The following is a 27135-nucleotide window of genomic DNA, read 5'->3' on the forward strand; positions in this document are numbered from 1 at the left end:
TTGGCCTTCACATGACGACAGTGATTTGTCAAAAAAAAGGTTTTCCTTTGTAGTGGCTCCAGGCTGGAACTTCCGCCCGGATACCGTCCAAGACCGAAGATGCTTGCGCTGAAGAGCTGCAGCCGGAACTTCCGCCCGCCACCGCCAGAAGTTCCGCCCGTCGGTACTTCCGCCCAAGTTCCGCTCTACTTCCAGAATTGCGCCGAAACGCCCCTGGACAATACTGCAAGCAAAGAGGTCGTTTTCGGAACTAGGCCGGAAGTTGACCGGAAGTACCGCGCCGACCGGAACTTCCGCCCCTTCGGACCGGAACTTCCGCCCCTTCGGACCGGAACTTCCGCCTGTACGCGTTTCAGCACGCAATTGCCTGTTTTCAGCTTGTACTTACCCCTTCGGCCCCCTACTTATAAATAGGCACCTACCCCCACCTTCATGAGGGAGAGATGATGTTTAGATGAACTTGGCTTATGTCTCTATTATCCCTTTGTGGATTAGGGAAACCCTCTCTTTAGATTATCGATCTATTGTATCTCCATATCGAATCAATGTGATCTCTTTGGTGACTTCTATCAATTGTTGGTCTTTTGCTTGCACTTCTACCTTTGGTCTTTTGCTTGCACTTCTACCAACCTTGATCTTTTCACCCTTCTAGATCTCTTGGATTTGACTCGCCGATCTTTCTCTCGGGACTTCTACCTTGTGTCTTTTCCTTGAGAGCTTCTATCGGGAAGGTGGTTCGGGCCTTCGAGAACAAACCGGATTGTATCGGGTTATTTGTGCGTGTGTTCATCGTGTTCTTGTGTTCATCCCTCAACCCCTCGTGTTCTTGGTCAAATTCGTGAGATCGGGCAACCCACACGGGCTCAGCCCGTATCACTATCTTTTGCTGCCTTCAAGAAATTACAAGATTGTGTCTAGGAAGAAGAAAGGGTTTGAAGACTTTAAAAATTTGTTAGTATCTTTTAGAGTTTATTTTGTAATCGTTGGAGACAGCTCGTGTATCTCTACCATTTAATACTTGTTACTATGTATTCATATTGATTGTTAAGAAAAAGGGTAACTCAGTTAAACTAGTCTAACTTCTAGTGTGCTAATCGTGTTTCAGTCTTAGTGTACCAACGGAATTAGAATGAGCAGAGGTGGTGGATAAGGTTCAGCAAATATTAATCGCGTTAATCGAGTTTGGGAGTGGAAATTGAAAGGTTTGGTAAATCTTTTGCAAAGGTTGTGTGTGTTACTATCTCATCGCAAACGGATTGGCCTCCATCGCCAATGTACCACCCACATCAGTGATAGTACTGTAGCGACGGGCCACATCTTTGTTGCCGATGTTCTGTACTAGGGGAACGAAAGAGGCCACGGTTTTTTCTTTCTTCCCGGGGCTTTGGTCCAAGTACTGCATACTTTTTTTTGCACAGAATCTTGGAGATAAATGCAAAAGCAAATCGCATCTTAATATGTCTTGGTACAGTCACTTTGATATTCTTCTTATCAACTTACAAGAAGGAAATTCAACTACTGCAGAGAGGGAAGCCGCAAGGCCCGCAACTGTGACCATGGGACACAAGCGCGCGGACGCAGTCAACCTATGTCGCAAGACGGTTTGTGCAAATTTTACACATACCTACACATCCCAGTGCTGATTGGTTTGAAATCACATGTCCTCGACAACAATGGAAATGAAACCAACAACAGAACGCAAAACAAGGGTATCGAACGGCAACCATGCCAATTTCACATCATGCCTTAGGAGAGGTCTCTCCTCCTACGCCACAGCCAAGTTGGCCATCAGTTCAAACCAGCACTTCTCCCTCACATTGGTTGCGCTGCTGTGCAACAACCTCATGGTTTGTCCCGCCACATGGAATATTGCACCGACATGCTCCATTGCATCCTTTTATGTGGTTGCCATCGCTGCCTCCTACGGTGGCTGCTTCATGCAGATGAACCGGTGTGTCCGAATAGCACATGCTTTCTTCAGTGATCAGGACATCTTCTATGGAGCACTGAGGCTCTTGACACATTTCATTGCATTGAGTACCTGTCAAAACTCACGGGTAGACAAAATTTACAAGGTTTAGTTACTCCGCGTTCTGAATTTAACCAACATTGATCTATTACAATTGCCTTGGTTATTCCTCAATTTTCCATAGCAGAGTCTTCAATCTTTGCTTTAAGCCCTAATATGATACTTTGCCAGGTCCAAATCAAAGCAGTCTATGTTTATCAAATTTGTTCACAAGCGAGTATCCAAGTTGGTTACAAGGATCCAGCTCAAAAAAAGCTGGTCAAAGGAAATTATATGTAATTATACTATCCAAAATACTTCTGTATTATGCACATCTTTTTACAGAGACATCATAACAAATATCTATAGCCACATTTGTACCTCGCAAAGTAAGCAAGTACTATATTTTTGTTTTATGAACTGAAGGCCATTTGCCTTTTTTTTTTGCTCATCATGGTATTTTAAAATAGAAAACCCCTTTTCAACCGTAAACTCTGGCCAAAGTCCAGTTTCGACCCTAGACTCTAACATTTGAACTGCAACCTTGAATTACAGAAACAGCTGACTTTTCGCCATCGGAAGGATTTACAAATGGGTTTGATTGACGTGTATCCCACATGTCTACCTGTCCTCCAAATCACCAGCATATCAATTCCATCGACAAACAAATGCTACAAGAACATGTCATCTAAAAGAAACTCCACCATTCAGATGCAAAAAAGATCACTTTGGTAATCCAAGAAAAAATAGTAAAATCTGATTGCAAAACAGCATTCAGTGACATGGATACATCACCTAAAACCACTTCTCAAATCCCGTAAAGGTGAAAAGTGGACTGCTTTGGTAGTTCTCTTTCTTATGTAAACGTTTACAAATTCAAGGTCATATTCAAAATATAGACTGCTACCAGGGTTCAGGGTTGAAAAGTAGATTCGTTTTTTTTTTGAAGAATCCAAAGTCTAAACGTCTTATTCAGATATTTCAGTTGTGAACAAAATTATAGTAGCATACCTGTTGTTTCTCCATTAGACAGTGGATGCTCCATCTTTGAGATATCTGAAGAGGGGACAGAGGCCAACAGTGCACTTGAGCTTGATGCAAAGGAATAAGAATAAGATGAAGACAGCAAGGACAGCTGTCCTGGAATTCCATGTACTGTATCTCCATTTTCATTTGGCTACAGTAAGAAAAAAGGACTGAGATAATTAGAATGACAAAATGACATTTTTGTGCAAACAATTACTATAAGTAGTGTCCCATTTTTAGGAAGCCTTTCTTCTTTGAAGTGTTTGCCACTGCCACCTGGAATCTATGGAAGCAACGGAACACTTTTATTTTTGACAATGTAACACCTTCTATTAGAGCTTGGTCCTTTTCTTTTAAGAGGGACATCTTCCTTCTCTCTTACAGAATGAAGGACGACCAAAAAACCCCTCTCTTAGCTTGGCTAGACGCTTTGTAGTTCTCTTTGGGTTATGCCCAGGGCTAGGCCCTTTTGTACATTCTCTCCTTTCTTCTCCTCTTGTACATATTTTATCTCTTTTAATAAAATTTTACTGTCTGGGCCTCCCCTACAGTTTTTAGCTCAAAAAAAGTGTCCCATTTGGATTTGTAACATGTAGACCTCCAAGATGTTTACTGAACTGTTGAAAAAGAATTGTGATGCATGTAGAAGTACCAATAAGATTACTAGAAACAAAGAAATTTTCAATTTGAGTACAACTACACAATGTATCAGTTCTTCAGCCATTGCTAACACTAGTGGTTCAAATTTGCATAATAGTTTTCTATACAATCAGGAAACTTGATCTAGCAAAATTAAAGTAACTGAATGGGAAGGGAACAGCAGATACTTCTTAGTTTTATTCTAGGAAACATATGTGAATCAGTGTACCTTAGTAATAACTTCAGTTTCCTTTTCCACGTGGGAAGCCAATTTCTTCTTTCCTTTCAGATCTTCAATGGAAGCAGGATTTTCAGGAATGGTTTCCGAGATGTCACAACTTAATCTGGCTTGCTCAACTTGCTCTGAATGTTGATGAGATGGGGAACTTCCAGAGCTTTGAGAACAGAATTGGACTATACAATCCTGACACCCAGAAACGTCAATATTTTGGAGCTTTCTAAGGCACAGTGGCAAATATTCGAGACTAGGGCAATTTGAGAGATTCAAAATCTGGAGAGAAGTAAGGCATTCGAAGGAACCAAGAATTTTAAGATCAGGACAAGATGAAAGATTTAGGGCTTTCAAATATGCAAGCTGGCCAAATGACTGGGGGAGTTCCTCAAGTTTAGAACACTTTGACAGATTCAAATATTGAAGAGAACAAATGTTGCCCAAAAACCCAGGCAGCATTTGAAACTCGAAACCACTTAAGTTCAGATCCACAAGAGAACAAAGGCTAGCAAATGATTGCAATAATCTGTTGGGTAATGTCGGAAGCTTAGAACACTGCGACAAGTTTAAGAAACGGAGTTTGGTGAGGTTTTCAATAGAATCAGGGAAGGTTCTAACTTCAGGACAGCATGAAAGGTTGAGGTAATGCAAATCATGCAGCAAATCAAGGCTATTCAACTCCTGAAGTTTCAAGCAACCATGAAGATTCAAATAATTAAGCCCTTTCAAGTTGCTGAGGAAGGATGGCAGCTCTATAAGTTCAGTTTCTGAAAGATCCAATGTCTGCAGCTTATTAAAGCTAATAATTTGGGGAGGGAGTGTTGTAATGGACAAAGTCGAAGCATCAAGATACCGCAGTTGTTTCAGCTGAAAAACAGGACCAGGTATCTCATTAACAGAGCATTCACCGAGATCCAGAACACGCAAATACTTGTTCACTGAAAGAACTTCGCCAACATGCTCCATATCTGTACCACTGGTCTTGAAAATCAGTGACCTTGCCTTTGTAGGCCAAGCCTTGCTATCTATTGACTGTAAGCTAGAAGCAGACACCTGTGCATAACGGTAATCACAGTATCTATTATTGCGTTCATTCTCTGCGTCCAAAATCACTAGGATATCTTCACCGGCAACTGACCTAGCAAGATCATGTGCCAAATTATGCATGCAGAGCATTTCCTCTGAAGTATTGACTATTTCTGCAGTAACCTGTACAGAAGTTTAATTAGTTTAATTACACAAAAATATACATACTCACATCTAATCATGAAATTCTAGTTCTTTGCAAAATTTAGCCATGACCTGGTGCGGCTATATTTTAGTTTATCTTATGAAGAATGAATTAGATTTGCAAACTACCTATTTCAACAAAACAAAATGCATACTTGCTTGTAAGTGTTTATTTGAATATGTTGATACCATGGCAGTTTGATGCAAATATTTAACTGTAAGTTCTTGGTGCATATTATGAGGTACATGTAAAATTATTTGTTCACTTATACTATCGTGAAGTCCACTCTAAAAATTAAATCAACTTTATCTATGTATTTTTGTCCTATATGATCGTAGATATTGACCATATGGCTTAAAATCCTATTGTTTTTGAAAGCATGATATATTCCTCAACAATATTGGTTTAACATGTTCTCCAGAGTAAGTCAGCAATTAACCTTATTGATACTGCAATTTCCAAATCAATTATCAGTCAAAACATGACATTTTTACATGAGATTTATTTCACATTACTTACCAAAGATTAATGACAATCTATGAATATATATGAGCTACAATAATCCTTGTGAGTTGTTTGACTTCTGAAATGACAGAGAATATTTATTGTGCACATAGCAAGGTTCACCATTTAGTGCATGCAAAACAAACCAAAAGGCAAGTCAATAACATAGGTTCACCAAAGAACTTACTTGATGCCCTTCTACAGTTTGAAGGAAATATATTGCCTTAAGTTCATCAATATACTTCTCAGCAGTTACATCAAGCGGTAAGGTTCCATGTCTGGACTCAATCATGTCAAGTGCAATCCATTGTTGAATAAGTTTTTTCTTGTCTATGGGAGATCCTTTAGGGAAGATTGAACAATATACAAAGCATAATCTTAATTCATGAGGCATATTATAATATACTATCTTGAATGAGGGAAACAATGGTGAAATTTTGTCTTCCGGATAATCTTCCTCTATCTTCCACATTTCTTTATCCTTGGCAGCTTGCCATATCTCACGCCTCTGTCTCTGAGCATTCACCACAGATCCAAGAAAATTAGCAACCAAGGGTGTGCCATCACACCTTCTAACAATTTCATCTCCATATTCTCTGAACAGTGGGTCACCATGACCTGTCATTGCCCTTTGAGAGAATATCTTTAAACAATCATCTTCAGATAATGCAGACAAGTTGTAAGGTTGACTAGTAGACATGAGATTAGCAACTTTATCACTGTGGGTGGTCACTATGATCTTGCTTTCTGTCTGTCTACCTGTGAGCAACATCTGCTTCAGCCCATTCACTTCTTCATCTTTACCCCACAAGCTATCTAATACTATTAAGCAGCTATACTTATTTAGTATGGTTTGAACAGCATTCTTAATTGATTGCAATTGCATGTTTCCCTCAATTCTTTCGGTAGTTTGAGAAACTATATCCCTCCCAATTTTTTCAAGGCTGACATTACCCATAGAAACATGAACCCATATCCTGAATCTGAATGCCTTTGTTTGGGAATCATTGAAAACTAGTTGTGCAAGGCTTGTCTTCCCAAGCCCCACAGGCCCAACTATAGAAATAATGGAAATCTCATTGACACTTTTCTGCATTATCATGTCCATGAGATTTCCCAGGTCTCTATCTCTCCCGAAAATTGTAATGTCACTATTTCTATATGATGTTGTTTGCTTCTCATAAAAATCCACGGCTGAGTTAATATGTGAAATGAAATGATATTGAGTAGGTAAGTGTTGCCTTGTCTGTAGCAACTCTCTCTTAGATTTCATCTTATGAACCATGCTAACTTTTGAAATGATCGGATTGGAAAGTGAGCAGAACAATGATCCCTGAAAATTTACCAGCAATTTTTCTGAAAATCAAAATCATTGCTATCATAACAAAAGTTGTAAGCATGTACCATGTTAACCTACCAAAAGACAGATGAAGAAGTGAAGAAGTGCTTGTGCAACTAGATGGAATAAAAACATAAATGCAATGGTAAGTTAATATTGCAATGCTAAAACGTCTTATAAATCGGTACAGAGGGAGTAGTATTTTACAATGTCAAAAGAAGGATTTGTCCCCCTTGCCTCTCAACTGTATATTTTTCAGTATTTAGCCACCTTAAAACATTTTTTTCTTGTTCTGGCCTAGCTTGAGAACTGAGCTCCAGCTCAGTGGCAAGGCAAGGCGAGTGCGCAGCCAGCCCACCCGGGTTCGAATCCCCATCACGCGGTAATTTCGCGGGAGGGGCGAACTTTATTCGGGTTATTATCCTAGCGTCCATCCGCGGGGAGAGTCTCATTTCTACCTAACAACGTATAGCCAAGGGAGAGATCATTCCCCCGTTGGTCAACGTTTTTGTTCTGGCCTAGCTTATATGCTCAAGAATTTGAATTATATGTTGAGAGCTCTGCATTCATTACAAACATGAAATATTTTCGACTCACAGGCAGAGATTTACAAGAATCCTAAAGCACTATTATCAGTAGTCGAATTGTGCGTCGGAGCAAATCAGGCCCTCAATATGCTTTCAAATTTGCGTTTTTCACTTTTTAACAGAGCACAAAAGAATTACTTTTTCTCAAGTACTTTTGTTGCCTTGGAAAAAGGGGAAATATATGTAGTTGTCATGTGAACTATCAACCAATATTGCTGGGCATGCATCTAAAATTCTAGTTTCATTGACCAATTAACACATCTTTTTTTCCGGAAGAGAAACATACTAAGACATCAAATAAATCTAGATCCAAAAGTCACTCGTTTAAAAAAAATCCAAAATTCAGGTATATCAAACAAGGATAACAAAATGTTACTTCAGAAACCGTAAGGCGTAATTATAATACCTGATCACAAGAGAATTTATTTAACCAGACCAAAAATCAAGCCAGGCTGTTTACCTTCTTAGCATAGCTGCTGCTCCCTTCAAACTGCTCCTTGGACGAGTAGTACTCATCGACGATGTCTTCGATGTCGAAAGCCAGGGCCTTGATCTGGGCGAGCCAGTGCCGCAGGTTCGCCCTGTCGCTCCCGAAGGAGTTCTTCTCCGCATTTTTCAGCAGGTCTTCTAGGTACACCAGCGTGTCCTTTATGGTCTCCAGGTCGTCGCTGAAATTGCAGCACAGCTTGACCTCGCCCTGCGCGGCGCCGACGATTTCGCCGATCTTGCGGGCAACCTGGCTCACAGCCGCGGCCACGAGCATCTCGGTGCCAACCATGGTCGGCAAGGAGAGCGCATCCGGGAAGGATGCGGCGAAGGAGGCTTTGAGCAGCTGTGGCCGGGACTATGCAACACTGATTGGTTTGTTGACCACTTGACCACACTGATTGGCTTGAGGACCTGTGGTTTGGCACAAGCCATCGCGTTCCCAGTGTGGCCACAGTTTGGTTATCCCTTCTTATGACTTCAGTGGTCGCTCTTCCACGCCTCTTCTAGATCCCCAATTTCAAAATCGTAATTCCACAGCTCAAAAAAGAACCCGCAGTTCCTCACAGGTACTGTTACCCAAAATCGGCATGCCATATGGCCACCGCCGGCGCCGTCGTTGACCGGCTCCTGCGCCGGTTGGCCTCCGGCGCTCGCCGGTCGGAGCTGCCCTCAGACATAGACCAGCACGTGGCGCACGTCAGGCGAACGCTGTCGAGGTTGCAAGATGTGCTGGTAAGTGTGGATATATATTTTTGGGTGCGTACTGACGTACAGGATTGGATGACGAAGATCAGTCAGATTGTGTATGACATGGAAAACCTCTTGGACGAATTTGAAGACCAAAATGACACTGAATCTCAGAGGAGCGGCTGTATTACAAAGGTTCGATAGTCCCAACCCCAAAGGGATGTATAGCTGCTATTAGAGTGTAGATTACAAATTTTTTTTGCTCATTGAGCAGAAGATGCAACCTTTGGTTACTACGGTGGTACATTTTTCTTGGATTCCTTCAATTGATCCTTCTTAATAAAATTTTCAGGCAACGTCACTGTGTTCCCCATGTCCATTTTTCTTGTATAGCACTAGAGTGAACAGAATGAAGACACTGAGAAAAAGATTGGATCATTTAGCAAGAAATTCTGTCATTTTTACTATGATGCAACACCCAAGGTGTGATCTTGAGCAAACCGATATGCAAGAAGAGTTTTGTAGAGCTGCAATCGTTGGAAGAGATAGTGACAAAACAAAAATAGCGGAATTAATCTTGCAAGATAATGCAGAAACATTGTGCATCATTCCCATTGTTGGCCTTGTGGGTTTAGGGAAGACAACTCTCGCCAGATTAATTTTCCATGACCAGGGAGAAGGGTGGGATTTTGATCTTCGTATTTGGATCGACTTAAATAGGAAATTTGACCTTAGGAAGATTGCTGCTGATATAATCTCACAAGCTAATGAAACAAAAGAAGAAGGACCCTCAGTAGTTAATACCAGCATTGAGATTCACGGGAATCTCCAATTGCTAAAGAATCGCTTGCAGGAGACACTTAATGGCAAACATTGTCTAATTGTCTTGGATGGCCTTTGTAGCACAGATAAAAGCCAGCTGGATGAATTGAAGGAAATGCTCAGGGCTAAGAACAAGTCGATCAAGGTTTTAGTGACCACCTCCAGTGAAATAACTGCAGAGCTAATGCACACTTTCACGCCATACAAGTTGCTTCCATTATCCGAAGATGACTGTTGGGCAATATTTTCTGAAAAGGCATTTGGGGATGGAGGTCGTGTCAATGCACACCTAGAGACAATTGGGAAGCAAATTGCAAAAAGATGTGATGGACTACCAGCTTTAGCTCATTTTCTTGGTTCAATAGTGCACAATCAAGTCATGCATGTCTGGTTAACAGCAAGGGATGAACCAATATGGAAATTAGGGGAAACATTTTCCGGGAAAACTAAATTGTTTTCATCATTGAATCAAATATACTGTGACATGCCCTCAGCACTAAAACTATGCTTTCTATATTTATCAGTATTGCCTATGGGATCTGCTATTGATAAAGAAAAACTTATCCAACAGTGGATTGCACTTGATATGGTTGGATCAAAATATGGGACTTTGCCCCCCTATGTTCATGGGGAGATGTACATTCAGGACCTTCTGTCAATACATTTCCTCCAAGTTACAAAGACACATTCAGTAAGTCAGTACTACTTGTTAGATTAACAATGCTAGCATGAAATCATATTGCCCAGTTACTAAGTTTATATTTTACTCGATGTTGTTTTACAGCGCTCATTTCTAAAGCTCGACTGAGTAAATTCACAACTTACAATGTCCATAATCTTTTCCCTTTGGGATCAATGGTTTTTTCTCATGGTAAAAGGCTTGACCATTAGGTTCACCATGAATCATGCATAACCAACATGCTGGTATTTTTTTAGCTTAGCTTTCAGTTAGTACTCCCTCCATTCCAAAGTGCAGGACGTTTTAGAGTTATGGCAGTCTCCAAGATGCAACTTTTATCATTGTATTTATATGTATATGTTAGTAAAAATTATAAAAAAATAGTATATATTTTGAAGATATTTTTATGACAAACCAAATGTTATAGTATTACCAAACAAATGGAGGGAGGGAGTTTGGCAGCAGACTTTGGAGCAGAGGTATTCATGATCTGTGGATTTGAATGCAATAATATTTCATAGCTTAGTTTGCAGTATATTTGAACACTGATACCCACCTTTAGCATTTTCCTCGCCAAGCTTCCTTGGTTCAGTTTGTTTTATGTTCTACATCATAGTTAGGCTCTCCCTCATATGGTGGTAAACTAGTCCAACTTCAAACGGGGTGGTTATGTTGGGGAATATTATGTGATTTATGTTCTGTTTGTTTCCAGGTTTATGGAATGGGAAGCGGAACATCTCCTACAACACTTTACATGCATAACTTCGTGCATGACTTTGCAAGGCATGTTGCGTGCAATGATATTATTATTCTGGATGATAGAGAAATTAGTGATAATGCAAAAGACCTCTCTTTCCAATATGCATTATTGACCTATTACAGAGGACAATCAACACTTTGCAGTTCACTTCTTACAGGGGCAAGGGCATTACACTTCCTAAATGTTGAGGCTATAAAGCTCCATCGAGAACCATTTGAATTACTGAAGCATTTGCGTGTTTTGAATCTTAGTAGAAGCTGCCTTAGAGAATTGCCCACTTCCATTGGTAATTTGAAGCATCTAAGATACCTTGACATTTCTGGCTCAAAGGTTCAGACATTACCTTCCTCCATGAGTATGTTGATAAACCTTGAGGCGTTGGATCTATCAAATACTTCTCTCAAGGAATTACCCTCTTTCATAGGTTCTTTAGAGAAGCTAAAATATTTGAATCTGCAAGGCTGTGACTTACTTCAAAGCTTGCCTGCAACCCTTGGCTACCTCCAAACACTTGAGCATCTTAGGCTGTCATGTTATGATGTTTCTGAGCTTGATGACTCTCTCTGCAAGCTTCAGGACCTTCGATTATTTGACTTGTCAAGCTGCACTGAGCTTCCACAGTTGCCTCCTTCATTTGGTAATTTAATGAACTTGGAGGATTTAAACCTATCTAGTTGCTTCAACCTTAAGCAGCTACCAGAATCTTTTGGCAACCTATATTTTCTTAGGTTCCTGAACATGTCGAGCTGCTATGAGCTCAAACAATTGCCTGGATCTCTTTGTAATCTCCTGAAGTTGGAAGTCCTTATACTTCGGAGGTGTCGTAAACTACAAAACCTCCCTCCATCCTTTGGGGATATTCAGAGCCTTCGAATTTTGGATCTAACTGGCTGTGAGGCACTTGACCTAATTATTGATATGTTAACAACCAATTTGGAGTACCTGAACCTACAACAATGTCTAAAGCTGCCGACTCGGCCTAACCTTTTCATTAACTTGACTAGACTGAAGTTTTTGAATCTCTCACAATGCACCCCTACCATTGACTGTCTACAATCTCTTGGCTACTTGTTCAATCTGGAATATCTGAACTTGTCGCAGAATCTTCTTGTCATACCTGCATGTTTTATGCGGCTTCAGAAGCTGCACACGTTGGACCTCACTGGTTGTGCTCTCAAGCATCCATCCCATAGTGTATCACAAATGTTCCTAGGTATCATACATAAAATGACAGGACTGAAATTTCTGTTGACAAAAGATCCAATGATAGTGGCCTGTCTTCCACCATATATCCGGTGCTCCATTAGTATTCGTGAGAACTGGCACATAACAACTGATGAGCTTGTTATTCCAGACCTCACAAGAGGGTCCAGGGGCTTAAGCATCGCAGAGAGCGCAAATCTGCAGAATCGACCAGAGCTTCGTTTCCTTAAGCTGGAGTGGACTAATACTTCTCATCGAGCAGTACATGGAGTAGTTGAAGATTTAGGCGAAGAAGTTCTGGAAAAGCTCCTACCACACCAGAATTTAGAGTATCTCGAGCTAGCTGGGTATTCAGGCTTTGCATGGCCTACATGGATGATGAACAACATGGTGACTTCTCTCCCTAACCTTGTCAGCCTACATCTGTTCTTCCTTGGGAACTGCATAGATCTCCCTCCACTGGGCCAGCTAATAAATTTGCGCCATTTGCATATAAAAGATATGCCTAATATTGTAAATCTGGAGATGGGTCTTTCTGGGGGGCCACAGCCCTTCAAGAAATTAACACACCTCAAATTGGAAATTTTACTAAACCTAGAAGAGTTGCCTATACTGTCGACCACAAACAATGGGAATCAGCAGTTCATGTTCCCTGCTCTTGAAGAGTTGTCCGTGCTATTCTGCCCTAATCTCATGTTCAAACCATCTCTGCCAAAGTGTGTGAAATATGAAGTAAAAAATAGTAACCGGATACTGTTATGTGGGGAACCTTTGGGGCCATTGTCATCTCCATCACCAGTAAACATAATGATTACCGGGTGCAGGATTTCTTCCAGTTGCCTGCAATGGCTTGAATCCTTGAAGACTAATGGAAAAATAGTAATTGATGCATGTGTGGGGGATGATGGTGAAGCGGTAACCTCTTTGGGGCTCATGGGGATAAAATACACTCGAGGGTCATCCAGTAGCAAGAATCCAAATGAAACAGCAAACCGAAGTTCATCTGGGACAAATATTTTACATGAATTGACCACTCAGGTAAGTAACCATGTACTTCATTTGCTGTCATACTAATTTCTTCAATGCATCACTTTTCTTCTCCTGTGACTTAGATGTACAAGATATGTTAGATTACTGACATAATACTTAATAATCGATTACTTTTCACACTTTTCTGTTGTGCTCACATTCAGCTATCTTGCGGAAATACAGGATGGTGGCTATGTCGTGGACGCATCGGGCAGGCAATCTTCTGGTGAATCATCTTTACCATCTTTACAGCAAAACCCGGCTACAACAGGCCTTGGCACGTCAATAGTCTGGAAACTTTTCCCCAAGTTCAATACAACATTGGAAAAATCAGGTTAGCACATAAATGTTTGTCACTCTAAATTGAATGGAAAACCTCTGTGGCTCTGTCATAGCTCAGGTTACTGCATAGTGTTTGTCCTTCTAGACTGAGCATAAATTCTATGTGACATTAAGTTATTTTCGCGTGTATATATGACACTCTCAATTAAGTGAAAAATAGTCCTGTTTGTGGTTAGGTATTTTTCTAGGCTAGTAAATATGCCATGTCAGAACAAAATACAAGATGGCAGGGAAGACTGCCTAAAAGTCCACATAATAAAGAAGAGCATCCTCGTCTTTTGTTTCATTATATTTTTAGTAGATCTACTATAACTAAAAATATATAAATAGCCAAACTGTGTATTGTTTGACCATGTCGATGTCCTATACAACGAGGATTTTTTTCACAAATTAAACTATTTATCGACTCTAAGCTTATGAATCACATGAAGTATGCAATGATCAGTGAAACACCATAGTGATCAAAATATGCTCTATATGATACATGCATAATTAGGGATAAAACAATGATTTATATTTCTTGAAGTGCTATTAAATGGTTTCTTTTCGTGTCATATTGACCTGAAGTAGGGCATAAACATTATGTCCTCATTTAGCTAGACATTTGGTAGAGACTACGGTTCTACCAGGTCTACGGCGTAGACTATAGGCATGGAAGTGAGGGCGGTGAGGCTGGAGGCGCAGACGCCGGCGGCTGGGCGCCGTCGCTGCGAGAGGGAGGAGGCGGCGGCTAGGGCTTGGGGCTCCCGTCTCCTGAGGGAGACGACAACAGTATATGTTTATTGTCTGATTATAATCGAAGGGGTACATGTGTTTATATAGGAGGACAGCTCCTCTAAACCCTAGATAACTTGGGCTAAGCCCCTAATTCGGCCCACTATTGGGCCTCTTCGGTGCATGCGGAGCCCGACCATAACATCTCTCCCGCCTTCTCAAACGGCTCGTCCTCGAGGCCGAACATATGGAAGCTGGCGGCGGAAATCGTCGAGCTTCTCCCAAGTCGCCTCCTCCTCGGGCGAGGCTGGCCCACTGCACCAAGACATGCCACACGCCGCGACGGCTGTCTGCGCTTGCATCACCTTCGCCACCTTCGTGGGAGGCCGGCGAAGTCGGCCATCCGAAGTAGGAGGAAGGGCCGGGGTCGCCGCGGGAGGTTCCCTCGGTAGGCCTTCGATGGCCGACATGGAAGATGTCGTGGAGGCGAGAACCAGCTGGCAGCTCAAGGCGGTATGCGAGTGTGCCAACACGCTCCAGCACACGAAAGGGACCGGCGTAGCGGGGTCCCAATTTGCGCTTGGAGCGCGGGTCCAGGGACTGTGTGGTCCTATGAAGGAGGTGCAGCCACAACCAATCGCCCACCGCGAACTCCGCCTCGCGATGATGAGCATCATAGTACTTCCTGGCCAGCTGCTGTGCTTGGAGAAGACGCTGGCGCGCCTCGGCCAGGATCTCGTCGCGGGTGCAGAGTAAGTCGCCCGCCGTCTCGGACCGAGCCATGCTAGGCTCATAAGGAAGCATCGGCGGAGGTGGGCGCCCGTAGACCACCTCGAAAGGCGAGTCATGCAGGGCGGAGTGATATGAGGTGTTGTAGCAGTACTCCGCCCATGCCAACCAGTCCACCCAAGCTCGTGGACGATCACCTGTAACACAACGCAAATACATGGCGATCACCTTATTGACCATCTCGGATTGGCCATCCGTCTAAGGGTGGGATGTTGTGCTCATGCGGAGCTTACGCCCACCAGCCGAAAGAGATCCCGCCAGACGTGACCCGTGAACATAGGATCACGGTCGCTGACGATGGACGAAGGAAACCCGTGGAGGCGGACGATGCCGTTGAAGAAGGCCCGGGCCACGGACGCGGCTGTATAGGGGTGACCGAGGGCGATGAAGTGCGCGTACTTGGAGAAGCGGTCAACCACCGTGAGGATGATGGACTTGCCGCCCACCTTGGGAAGGCCCTCGATGAAGTCCATGGAGGTATCAGCCCACACCTGTGAGGGCACATCCAGCGGCTCCTCGTACCAGGAGAAGGCGTCGCGTCGAAGGAGGCGCGTCAGTGGCGCGGCGATGAGGCCGAAATCCCGGATGTACTTTCGGTAGTAGCCGGCGAGGCCCAAGAAGACGCGGAGAGCCCGCGGTGACTGCGGGGTCGACCATCCGGCGACGGCAGCGACCTTGTCCGCGTCCATCGCGACACCTTCCGCCGAGATGACGTGCCCCAGGTATGCGACGGAGGTCGTGCCGAACGAGCACTTCGAGCGCTTGAGGTGGAGACGATGCGCTCGAAGCTCGTTGAAGATGATGGCCACGTGCTGCAGGTGCTCTGCCCAGGATGAATTGTAGATAAGAATGTCATCAAAGAAAACAAGCACAAAGCAGCGCAAGTATGGGCTGAGCACGTCGTTCATCAGGGCCTGGAAGGTTGCCGGCGCGTTGGAGAGGCCGAACGGCATCACCAGGAACTCTAAGTGGCCATGTTGAGTACGGAACGTCGTCTTCTCGATGTCGTCCGGGTGCATGCGCACCTGATGATAGCCCGAACGCAGGTCGAGCTTGGTGAAGAAGCGCGCTCCGTGTAGCTCGTCCAAGAGCTCATCCACGACGGGGATAGGGAACTTGTCCTTGGACGTCATGGCATTGAGGGCGCGGTAGTCGATGCAAAAGCGCCATGTGCCGTCGGCCTTGAGCACCGGGGCGGAGAACGGCGATGTCGAAATCTGGATGATGTCCTGCGCGAGCATGACCGCCAGCTGGCGCTCGAGCTCGTCCTTCTGCAGCTGGGGGTACCGGTACGGTCGCACGGCGACAGGCGTCGTGTCCGGCAGTAGGTAGATGCGGTGGTCACAGGGCCGCGCGGGTGGGAGGCCCTGTGGCTCGTCGAAGATGTCGGCCGTGTCTGCTGCGCGGGAGGTCGGCCGGGAGAGGATGCGCCTCGTCAAGTGCGGCCGCCATCAACTGAAGCTGCGGGGTCGCGGCGCCGGAGCCGCCGATGCCCGTCCACTGAACGCGACGGCCGCCCTCGCGCCAGAAGATGAGGGACAGCACGTCGAGGTCCCAAAGGATGGGGCCTAGTGTGGACAAGAAGTCGACGCCGAGGATGAAGTCGTAGCAGCCCAGGTCGATGCCGACGCAGTCGATGGAGAAGGGCTCGTCGCCGATGAGGACGGGAACTGTCGTGCCACGCCCTGGCTAGCAAGGCGGTCCCCGTTGGCGACGGTGACGCTGAACTTCTCCGCGCCCGCCGGCTGGAGGGCGAGGCGGCGCATGGCGTTACTGGACAGGAAGTTGTGCGTCGAGCCCGTGTCCACGAGCGCGGTGAGACGCTCCCCGTGGATCATCACGGGAAGCAGCATCGTCTTCGCCGTCCTGATGCCCGCCATGGCATGAAGGGAGACGACGAAGGCGGTCGCATCGACCGGCCCATAGGTCATGACATCGGCCTCGGAGAGTGTGGTGGCGTCGAGCTCCGCGGTGAGGGCCTCCACCTCGTCGTCGACGGTCTCCAAGTAGAACAGGCGGGCGCATGTATGACCCGGCGCGTACGGCTCGTCGCAGTTGAAGCAGATGCCCTTGCGGCGCCGCTCGAGCTGCTCGCTGACGTCAAGCGCCGGAAGGTACATGTGGGCGCGGGGCGACTGCAGCAGCGGCCGACAGGGCGGGGCACGTCGGGGTGGCGGTCGCCGGTTCCGGGCGGGTCGGGGGCGCGCGCCACGGCCCGGGAACACCTGCTGCATGGCGTTGGCGCGCTGCTCGTACGCGCACGCGTAGTACATGGCCGTCTGCAGGTCCTGGGGGTCGCGCATCTCGACGTCGACGCGGATGTGGTCGGGGAGGCCGCCGATGAAGAGCTCGGCGCTGGCGAGCCGTGACGCCAGGCGCATGGCAGGCGAACGTCTGGAAGCGGTCGGCGAAGTCCTGCACCGAGGTGGTGAAGGGGAGGCGACCGAGCTCGGCCATGCAGCTCCCACGTATCGGGGGGCCGAACCGGAGGAGGCACAGGTCGCGAAAGCGCTGCCACGGAGGCATCCCGCCCTCGTCCTGCTCGAGGGCGTAGTACCACGTCTGTGCGGCGCCACGGAGGTGGTAGGAGGCGATCCACGTGCGGTCGGACGCCATGGTCCGCTGCCCCTGAAAAACTGGTCGCACTGATTGAGCCAGTTCAGGGGGTCAACGGTGTCGTCGTAGGTGGCGAACTCCAGCTTGGTGAAGCGAGTCGGCTGCTGCACGTGCGGCGAGGCCGTGTATGCGCCCTCGTGGCGACCCATCGTGGCGACCCATCGTGGCGGGAGGAGAGTACTGCGGCACCATGGAGCTCCCAGCGTATGGGTCAGTATACCCGCCGAACCCCCCGAAGGTGGTGGCGGGCGGCTGCAGCACCGTCGGCTGTGGTGGCGCCGTCGTCTAGGTCAACGTGTCGATCCACGTCGGCAGCGGGGACGGCGACGACGGGAACCTGATCTGGGTGATCGGGAGTCCCTGGGGCGCGACGGTGGACGGTGGTGGTGGCGCGAAGGGCGCAGCCGACGGGGGCGGTGGCGCGTAGGGAGCCTGGAGGAAGGTCCGGAGGTTCGAGACTGCCAGGGTGAGGTCGCGGATCGCCGACGACATCTCCGCCGGAGAGAGGACGGGGGCCGCGTCGGCCGCCATGGCCGCGGTGCCCGAGGCGGGCGGACCCGAGGTGGCCGGCGGCGGCTGCTGCGAGGTGGCGGTGGCCGCGCCGGTGCAGTTGGTGGCGGTGGTGAGGAGGCCTGAAGAACTCATCAAACCAGAGCAATCTGATACCAAATTGGTAGAGACTACGGTTCTACCAGGTCTCGGGCGTAGATTATAGGGATGGAAGTGAGGGCGGTGAGGCTCGAGGCGCAGACGCCGGCGGCTGGGCGCCGTCGCTGCGAGAGGGAGGAGGCGGCGGCTAGGGCAAGGTGCGGCTAGGGCTTGGGGCTCCCGTCTTCTGAGGGAGACGACAACAGTATATGTTTATTTTTATAATCGAAGGGGTACATGTGTTTATATAAGAGGACAGCTCCTCCAAACCCTAGATAACTTGGGTTAAGCCCCTAATTCGGCCCACTATAGGGCCTCTTCCGTGCATACTGGAACCCAACCATAACAACATTATTATTGCAGCAACTTCCAGGGGTTTTTGAAACCACGCTATTGGAAACCTTTAAGTTAAAAAAGTGTCACTGCATGTCTCAGTAACATGTAGATAGACCCATACATCATTCTGACAACAATAGGCATTTTCTAAAACTGCGGACTATGTAGTGGCATGGTCACAACTCACAACTTCATGTTAAAAAAATTCTCAAACACATACCAAAATATATGTCATTTATTATTAGAAGAAAAAATGGCCGAGATAGCGTAAAAGCATACAACAACAAACCGAAGAAAATAAATCCCTACCTAGATTACACAACAAAGAAGAAACAGAGAAAAAGGCAAAAGGCCTGTACAAGAAGGGCTGAAACAACTAGAAAATCAGGTCAGGGGGCGAGCATTCAGTAAAGATTTATCACCAATCTTTGCTGTGGCCCACCTTCTGTGTCCATCTACTCTACCAGACTACCATAGTTAAAAGCACACAAGGGTACATCTGGAAGTTTTCTATCTGAAATTATTGTTGGCAGTGGAAACATTAGGAAAAAAGTAAGCTTTGTTCGACTTTTGTGCTTACCAATTTTTCATTTCCAGTGGAACGAATTACATCTTCTACAGTAATCATGCCATCGATGGAGACCTTCCCAACCTCTCACAAGCGGATCCCTCACAAGCGGATCCCTCACAAGCAGACCGCGAAGCTCAAGTCCCTCGTCAAGCTCGCGCTGGCGCGCCTCGCCGTCGTGCGCCGCCCGCGCGTCGGCCGCCGCTCCATCGCCCGCGGCGACGTCGCGCAGCTGCTCTCCATCGGCCACCTCGACCGCGCGCTCGTCCGGGCCGGCCAGGTCCTCGAGGAGGACGACGCGCTCGCGGCGCTCGACGTCCTCGAGCTCTACTGCAGGCTCCTCGTCGACCACGCCGCCCAGCTCGACAAGCCAAAGTAATCTACTTTGCTAACAAACTCCCCGGAATTCCTCGTCTGATCGTTTCTGTTCGTGCGGTACGGTACGGCGGGAGATTCTAATCTGGTTCTCCGTCCAGGGAGTGCACCGAGGAGATCAAGGCGGCGGCCGCGGGCGTCATCTACGCGTCGGCGCGGTGCGGCGAGCTGCCCGAGCTGCTGGACGCGCGCGCCATCCTGGCGGACAAGTTCGGCCGCGACTTCGCCGCCGCCGCCAGGGACGGCGCGCCCGGCGTCGTCGACCCCACGGTACGTTAGCCTTATTGCTCCAGCTATCCGCGCGCGCGCCTACCGCTGCACCGCTGGCGCCTCGCCAACCGCTGTGCTGGACGGGAGCTGGAATTTTCATTGACGAGGTTTGGTTGGTGCCTTGGTTTTGCAGCTGGTGCAGAAGCTGTCCGGCCAGAGTGCGACCGTGGAGCAGATGCGGAGGCTGGCCAAGGAGATCGCCGTCGAGAATGGCATACTGCTCGACTTCCCGGAGGACACCAGAGAGGTTCCTCACGCCCAGGTTGGTTGCAACCTCCTGCACGACTTCACAACCGCTGCTCATCTTTTTTTTTTTTGAGAACACAGTACAACGCAGACGCTCACAAACACGCACGTACAAACACCCCTATGAACGCACGCACACCCTACCCCTATGAGCACCTCCGAGGGACTGAGCCGGCATATCTTGAGGTCGACGAAGTCACCACTGGCGCCTCGCTGTTGACGGGCACGTCACCTACCACTGAAAGCATAGCGCCGGTTAAATCCTGGAATAAATCCAGATAAATGCAAACACCCATGTCAAGTCTAGGACTTGAACCTGGGTGGGCTGGTTCCACCACAAGGGACCTAACCACCAGAGCCAAGCTCTGTTTGCAACCGCTGCTCATCTTGTTCATGCGATTTCTGTGATTCAGTACACTCATGTTATGACTGTACAAATGTGCAATGCAGGGGAAACAGAGTGAGCAAGCCAAGATGAGCGTGCCGGCTGCGAAATCCGTCGAACAGGCTGAGATAAAGACGGAACCTTGCGTGGTAAGTCTGACACTGCCATCATCAGGAATTCAGAATGTATTATGGAATCTGATACTGAGAAATTGCATGCGTGATTAACAGGTCCAGGACAGACAGAGGCCTGCCGATCAGAGCGTGAACCGGCCGAGCCTCGCGCAGCTGAGCGCGGAGGGGAAGCTTCCTAGGTCCAAAATGTCTGCACAAATACCTGGAGCACGATCCTTGAACTTAAGCCTTAAACAGGTCCAGAAGGCTACTCGGAAATTTTCACCTTCACTTAAGCTAAGTGAAAGTGGATTATGGGAAATCTACAAGGGTATCTTACCAGATAACCAGATGGTTGTTGTCAGGAGAGCTAAAAAGGTTGTTTCCACATTCGTCTATTCTCTTACTTTATCATCATGCCGTTTTATTTTCTTACCATTTACCCATTTTTTTCTTATAAAACGTGCATACAATTTGTTTGCCGCTCATTATGGTATTCACGATACATTGTTTTGCTGACAAGCTGTTACGTGGGGGTCCATAAGCTGCTTCTGGTAGGTTTTTATTTATTGACTTCATATGTAGTATGTCACATGCTGGGGCTGGTAAGTATCCGACCAGTGATAGTTGTGGTACAGCTCCGAGGAGCAAGGGTAGTCCCCACGAGAAAAGGTTGGGGACTGGGATCATGGGAAATGTTAACGTGCTCAACTCGATGATTCTTGAAACAGGTCTAAAAAGTTGGGAGGCAAACCATCAATTTTTTGGGATGAGCTTCCAATAAGACTAAAAATTCTAAGTAAACTTTCGAAAAGTCAGGGAGAACTTGTAACTAATTTTTACGAACTACCAAAATATTTTGGATGACCTTCAGAAAAAATCATGGCTAAGTTCTAACAATCTTTGGTGAACTTCCAAAAACTATTGAGTGCAGTGAACATAAAAAAAACATGAACTGGACCTGTAAAAATTTGAGAGAAGCTTTTAACTAACTTGTTGTAAAAAATGAAACCAGATCTGGGTGGCTGACCGTGACAGAGGTGGACAGCAGTGCCCACAAGGGTTTCGGTTGTATGGCTAGAGTAGTGGTGGGAGGCTGGCGCCTGGCGGTGGCGAAGGAGAGCCAGCGGGCGATGACACCCCGTGTGGTAGCCCGGTGTCTCCCCTTTGGTGCTAGTAGCAGGTGCATATGGTGCCGTGATAGAGAAGAAGAGCTAGCTGTCAGACGACAGCAATGTGGTGATTGGCACGGTGACGACCACGTGGGTGATCTCTGAAAGTGCACGTGTTGTTGTATCTTTTCCAATGATAAAGAGTGGCGAACCCACTAGGAATCATTGGCTGGTCTCTTGGAACCTTCAAATCTGAGATCTCTTGAAATTCTCAAGTACAAACAAGTAGTGAAAGTTAAAGAGCAGCAGTGGGTGAACTGGTGTGAGGGCAGCAGAGGGCCGTCTGGTGCTTGTCCTGCTCCGCCCACCTACCTGATTGCTGCGCTAGCTCCTTGATGTTGCACTAGCCTCTCCGCGAGCACATGAACAAAGGACGAGCTACACAACACAACGGATGGTGCAGAAAGATGACGGGAACAAGTCAAGCTGCACGCAAGGGATAGTGCGGAGATATGCAAGAGTTGCATGACGCAAGATTTAATCAGCAGGGAGAAGAACCAGTTGGCTGGTGAGAAATTTGATCGCAAAAAAAATCGATCAAAACCCTGACCTTGCTATGATACCATGTGAGGAAATATGCAACTTTCACAAACTAGCAAACTTGGTGTATACTTCAAATGCAACATCCAAGCAGAAAGACTAAAAGCAAGCACTAAATAGCAAGTAACTAAAATTAAGGTCCAGGGGATTACATTCATTGGTAGCAGTTGCCCAACAAGCAAACATACGAGGAACAGGATACTTTCTCTGTTAGCACTTCGGTGTAGAGACTCTGCACGCATCCTACAACATGAAAGAAATCTCCATCGTAACATAATTAAGGTATTAGCTATTACTATGACAAGAGATGCTAATCTGTCTTTCCTGGGGAAGCTGTAGGGCTTTAAATCGGTAATATGCGTGACTGGCACAGCTAGAGTAGAATAGTAAGGGAAAAGATATGTTAGGGCAAAGAATTCTTTATGATTGTGTGCCTCTTAACGACTACAGACTAGTCCTTTATGAAGGACAGCATTGACATGATTGACAAGTTAAGTACTCCCTCCATCCTAGGAAACATGGGACGGAGGGAGTACCTAATTCGAATACTTTTTTGTAGAGAATAGGCCATGGCCCTGCTTTTTATAAAAACAACACCTAATTTGAATACTGGAAGGTAACTTTTCCTAACATGACTCTTACTAATAGAAACTGATCAAATACTAAAGGGTGCAGCATCCATGCTGCTGCTGCACCCTCCTCTTCTGTTGCAGCCAGCCTGATCTTCCTAGTGTAGATAATTTCCCACATAACAATGATATGCTTCTATTCTTCAGCAAGTGATAACATAATCTTCTTTGTTGTCAGAACTATGTTCCAGTTGGGAAAGTTCACAAGGAATCGCAGCTCCTTTCAGCAATTAACCATTGGAGTTTGGTGACGCCTCTATGTTCTATTGATAAAGGAAATGAGTTTATTATGATCAGTGAGTATATTTCAAATGGCAGCCTAAGGCAACACCTGCATGGTATGTCAAGTTCGCTAATTTATTCTCCCTTTTGCTGAAAATCTGAATTACATGTTAAGTTTTAACTTATATGCAGGCCAACACAAGAAAATCCTGGATTTGAATCAGCGTATATTGATCGCTATTGATGTTGCCATTGCCTTAACTTACCTTCATTTGTCTGCTGGTAAGGAAGTGATAATTCAGGATGTCAATAATGCTTAAGTACACATTCATTAAATTGCACCAGACACTTTTACTATTTGTCAATTCAAGTAATTCAAAACATACTATGGTAAGATATAACGAATTTGAACATACGCATGATTTCCGAATTAAAGTTTGACTACTAACTTACATCATAATATATTTGCAGAAACAAATTCAATTCTGTTTTTAACTTTCACATGGCCAAGTTAAAATAACCTAGGTTGACTGCATGCACTCTCATTGCCAGAATGAGTTACAGTATGTGACATGTAAGCCATACTGCATGTCTTGAATGAACTTAGGGATAGTATAGGTGAGAGGGATAGGCATAAACTGGCATAGAAAATTTGGAGAGAACACTAACATTAAAATTTCGGGATGGATATGCCAATAAACATAAACTGGCAAGAGAGAACTTTCGGGACAGAGAAAAACTAAGCTTTGCTGTTGTTCAAACTGATACTGTGGATCAGTCTTAAACATATTTCTTGGTGGTTGTTGATGTGACTATCGGGTATCGACATGCAAACTTGATTAATGCACCAATTGCATGTATTTTTTTTTTTTGAACGAAATACGGTAGGGGAAGCCCCTACAGTGATTTTTGTTTTTAAATAATAAGAACTCAAATTCGTGTCCCTAGGGACTTGAACCTGGGTGGCTAGGTTGTACATCCACTTCCCTAACCAAGTGAGCTAGGCTCACTTCTTCAATTGCATGTATATTAGCAAACAGGGTTATGGATGATTAAGTTGTAGACTTGTGGTAGCCCTGTTTGCTATTATCCTTAGTGCTACATAAGCATATTGATTGTTAAGACATGTATTATCCTTCAATTTGAGGTATTACAGTAATAAGTGAGTGTACTCAAAGTTCTCCATTATCATTAAGTTAAAAAAACTTATATTGGTTTGAGCAAGAAATATAGCAAGTGTAACAAAAAACAATAGAACATCTGTTTTCCCCTGAAAAGCATGGGCACTCAGCTAGTATGAGATGAGATATATAATTCCTTTGATTTAAGGTTGTATCTTAGGGATAAGCCAAGTTGTTCTGATAAAACAGATAGCAATGCTCTTCTCACCCAAAAGTCAAGCTAAACCACACAAGTTCTGTAACTGCAAGCTGAAGGTGTACATGTTACAATAAAAACCATGTAGAATCATGGCAATGCTTATGAGTTGTTTGTACATCCTTACATCAAAGGGATCTGCTATGGCAAGACGACAAGACCTACATGTTTCCTTTTCCTATAGCTGACTTGGTTTGAAGATTAATCAATCCATTTGATCTAATTGAAGTGTTGGCTGATAAATTATGTGTTGTCAAAATCATAGATCAATTACCGTACTCCCTCCAATCCATTAGAAGTGTCGTGGCTTTAGTTTAAATTTGAACTAAAGCCACGACACTTATTATGGATCAGAGGGAGTAATACTTATGTGTGTTTCACATTGCTTAAATACTGTAGTACTTCTATATCATCATGGGTATCTTATGAGAAGATCCTTATTGGTCATGAATTAATATTAGCAGGTGAACCATTAATCTGTTACAATTTGAAGACATCGAAAATCCTACTGACAGAGAGTTTTAGAGCGAAGCTGACCGCTTTTGAACTTTCAAGAAGTGGTACCCTTGACCAAATTGTAGGGACATGTGGCTACATGAGTCCAGAGTATGTGCAGAGGATTGAGATTACTGCTAAATCCGACGTCTACTCTTTTGGTGTAGTACTCTTAGAAATTCTATCCTCTCGTGGACCGCTAGAGTGGAGCCGTGAAGAAGTGCTACAACCAGGGTTCTTCGACAACCAACCCCCTGAACTGCACCCTAGCACAGCAACATTGGTAATTTGAACGTCATATGCTTTTGTCGCCAGTTGGCGTGTCTGTCCTAATGAAATTCATGCCATGTAAAGTATGCGCCTAGAGTAGGTCTAGTGAAGTTTTCATAACCACAACACTCGCATTTTCTTTTTGTGCTTCAGAACTTTGCGGGATGACACACTAACCTATGTTGCTGTGCATGCAGATTTTTGAGAAATTTAAGGCAGGCAACACCAGAGAGATATTGGATGACTGTCTGGCGCATCGCGTGGATAAAAAATTTCTTGAAGACTGGCTTGGCTTAGCGTCTTTGTGTACAGCTTTCAACGGAGATGATCGCCCAAGAATTGAAGAGGTGGGGGAACGGCTGTGGGAAATATGGAAAGACCATAGAAAGCGCATAGGAGAGTCGTACAGGTATGAAAGAAGTTGGGCAGAATTTGTGAAAGAGGAGGGGATACCCAGGGGTGTTGAGTCCATAGACAAGAGCAGCGGGAATGAAGAATTTCCTAATGAATGGAGGGCGACAAATTCGCATGGTTCTCCTATCTATTCTGATGTTACACCCTCTCCTCCACTCTCTCCCCGGTAAGAAGTAGCATGATTTGAACAAAGGGGCAGCATTTTCAGTTTGGGCTGTGCTAAGCTGGCGTAAACCTTCTGCTACGGCGCAAGGTGATTTGAGGCCATTGTCGAAGCTTACTGGAGGTGATAAATCAATGAATCCATCTTGCAAGTTGCACCCTGCACTGCAGGGACCTCCTCACGTCCCTTGCTGTCTTTGATACTTTTATATTTCTGTTAAGCAATAAATAAATGCTGCTGAGTTTGATTGTAATGTTGAGGGGAACATAGGGTAGAACCCCCAGTATTATCTCCTTTCCAGCCTCTGTTAACGTGAATTGAGTTTGGCTGCCCGTTTGGTTGCCCAGTTAATTGGCATTTCGTTGCTTCAAACTGTCTAACACGAGATCTGACCTTTCCTACTAACAGTTCTTTTTCTTGTTAAAGTTGATGCTATGAGTTGTTACCGCATGATCCTTATTCTTGTTTATCCTACCATCTGTATTTCCGCTACATGCTTTCAGTTTTTATTTTTGCCTGTATAACAGTGGCATTTTCTTAGGATATTTACATGACTGGTAGTGGAGTTTTCTCTGGGGTATGCAGATGCGGGTGTTGGAGTTCTTGCGTGCAAATAATTGTCGCGTTGCTCCACAAATCCCTGAATACCCTGGTGTTGCCAGCAGCATAGATTTATGGGGCCTGTAGTTATGGAAGTTGTTCAATTTAACTCTTGCACTGTGAGGAGGGCCAAGGTGGGCGCATTTTTTTGTCGAGCAAATATTACACGCTGATGATGATGATTGGGATTGTTCGATGGAAGAGTTCGTGAGTTTCCCAGCAGTACGTGTGGTCTGGTCGAACTAGAGTAGAGTAGTGTGAATAGGCCAGTATTCGGTGCAAAGCTCATGGGAAAATCACAGGAGCCTTCAAGTGATGAGAAAGTGAAGACGTTGCTTCCGCAGGTGGTGAGGCTGTGACACAGGTAACACTAGTGCAGAATTCTGGTGCAAAATTACCTTGAATGCTTGGTCTTCTTCTGTTAGAGGCCAGAGGCTCAGCTATTGTTCCACTTGAGACTAATAGTGAGCACTTCCAGACAGAGTCAGATACAAGAACCTCACGCCTCTGCAGTACTTAAGTTCGGACTTCGAGTGAATCAGCTCCAAAATTTTAGAAGGGATAAAATCCCGAAACTCTTACCAGATCTACTCAAGTATCTCGAATTAAGCCCAAT

General features: G+C 45.6%; 2 protein-coding genes across 5 annotated transcripts; one reads left to right on the forward strand and one right to left on the reverse strand.

Moving 5' to 3' along the window:
* Nucleotides 1–1589: 1589 nt before the first annotated feature.
* On the reverse strand, nt 1590–8451 carry LOC124651586 (disease resistance protein RGA2-like). Of its 2 annotated transcripts, none has more exons than XM_047190642.1 (5): nt 8027–8448; nt 5828–6973; nt 3903–5114; nt 3020–3185; nt 1590–2041 (listed from the first exon to the last, which is right to left on the reverse strand). In XM_047190642.1, the coding sequence occupies exons 1-5, from the start codon at nt 8342–8344 to the stop codon at nt 1794–1796; spliced, it is 3090 nt and encodes a 1029-aa protein (XP_047046598.1). In that variant the 5' UTR covers nt 8345–8448; the 3' UTR covers nt 1590–1793. The 2 variants fall into 2 exon arrangements, with proteins under 2 accessions (XP_047046598.1, XP_047046600.1); XM_047190644.1 differs by having other exon boundaries at nt 1879–2041; nt 3020–3064; nt 8027–8451.
* A 90-nt stretch (nt 8452–8541) lies between these two features.
* Nucleotides 8542–25964, forward strand: LOC124652497 (putative disease resistance protein RGA1). Of its 3 annotated transcripts, none has more exons than XM_047191510.1 (10): nt 8542–8937; nt 9095–10255; nt 10956–13244; nt 13419–13569; nt 19278–19339; nt 20827–21015; nt 23157–23316; nt 23393–23482; nt 25042–25355; nt 25540–25964. In XM_047191510.1, the coding sequence occupies exons 1-10, from the start codon at nt 8650–8652 to the stop codon at nt 25924–25926; spliced, it is 5091 nt and encodes a 1696-aa protein (XP_047047466.1). In that variant the 5' UTR covers nt 8542–8649; the 3' UTR covers nt 25927–25964. The 3 variants fall into 3 exon arrangements, with proteins under 3 accessions (XP_047047466.1, XP_047047467.1, XP_047047465.1); XM_047191509.1 differs by having other exon boundaries at nt 8543–8937; nt 25039–25355; XM_047191511.1 differs by lacking the exon at nt 25042–25355 and having other exon boundaries at nt 25540–25657.
* The last annotated feature ends 1171 nt before the right edge of the window (nt 25965–27135 follow it).

Source organism: Lolium rigidum, chromosome 5 (genome assembly GCF_022539505.1).
Source record: "Lolium rigidum isolate FL_2022 chromosome 5, APGP_CSIRO_Lrig_0.1, whole genome shotgun sequence".
Classification (NCBI taxonomy): Eukaryota; Viridiplantae; Streptophyta; class Magnoliopsida; order Poales; family Poaceae; genus Lolium; species Lolium rigidum.

Coding starts and splice junctions, on each gene's coding strand:
- LOC124652497 (XM_047191509.1), top strand. CDS start 8,650: ATGGCCACCGCCGGCGCCGTCGTTGACCGGCTCCTGCGCCGGTTGGCC. Junction 13,570..19,277: donor TACAACATTGGAAAAATCAG/GTTAGCACATAA, acceptor TTTCATTTCCAG/TGGAACGAATTACATCTTCT. Junction 23,317..23,392: donor CCTAAGGCAACACCTGCATG/GTATGTCAAGTT, acceptor ACTTATATGCAG/GCCAACACAAGAAAATCCTG.
- LOC124651586 (XM_047190642.1), bottom strand. CDS start 8,344: ATGGTTGGCACCGAGATGCTCGTGGCCGCGGCTGTGAGCCAGGTTGCC. Junction 3,186..3,902: donor AAACTGAAGTTATTACTAAG/GTACACTGATTC, acceptor TTCTTACTGTAG/CCAAATGAAAATGGAGATAC. Junction 2,042..3,019: donor GTCTAATGGAGAAACAACAG/GTATGCTACTAT, acceptor GAGTTTTGACAG/GTACTCAATGCAATGAAATG.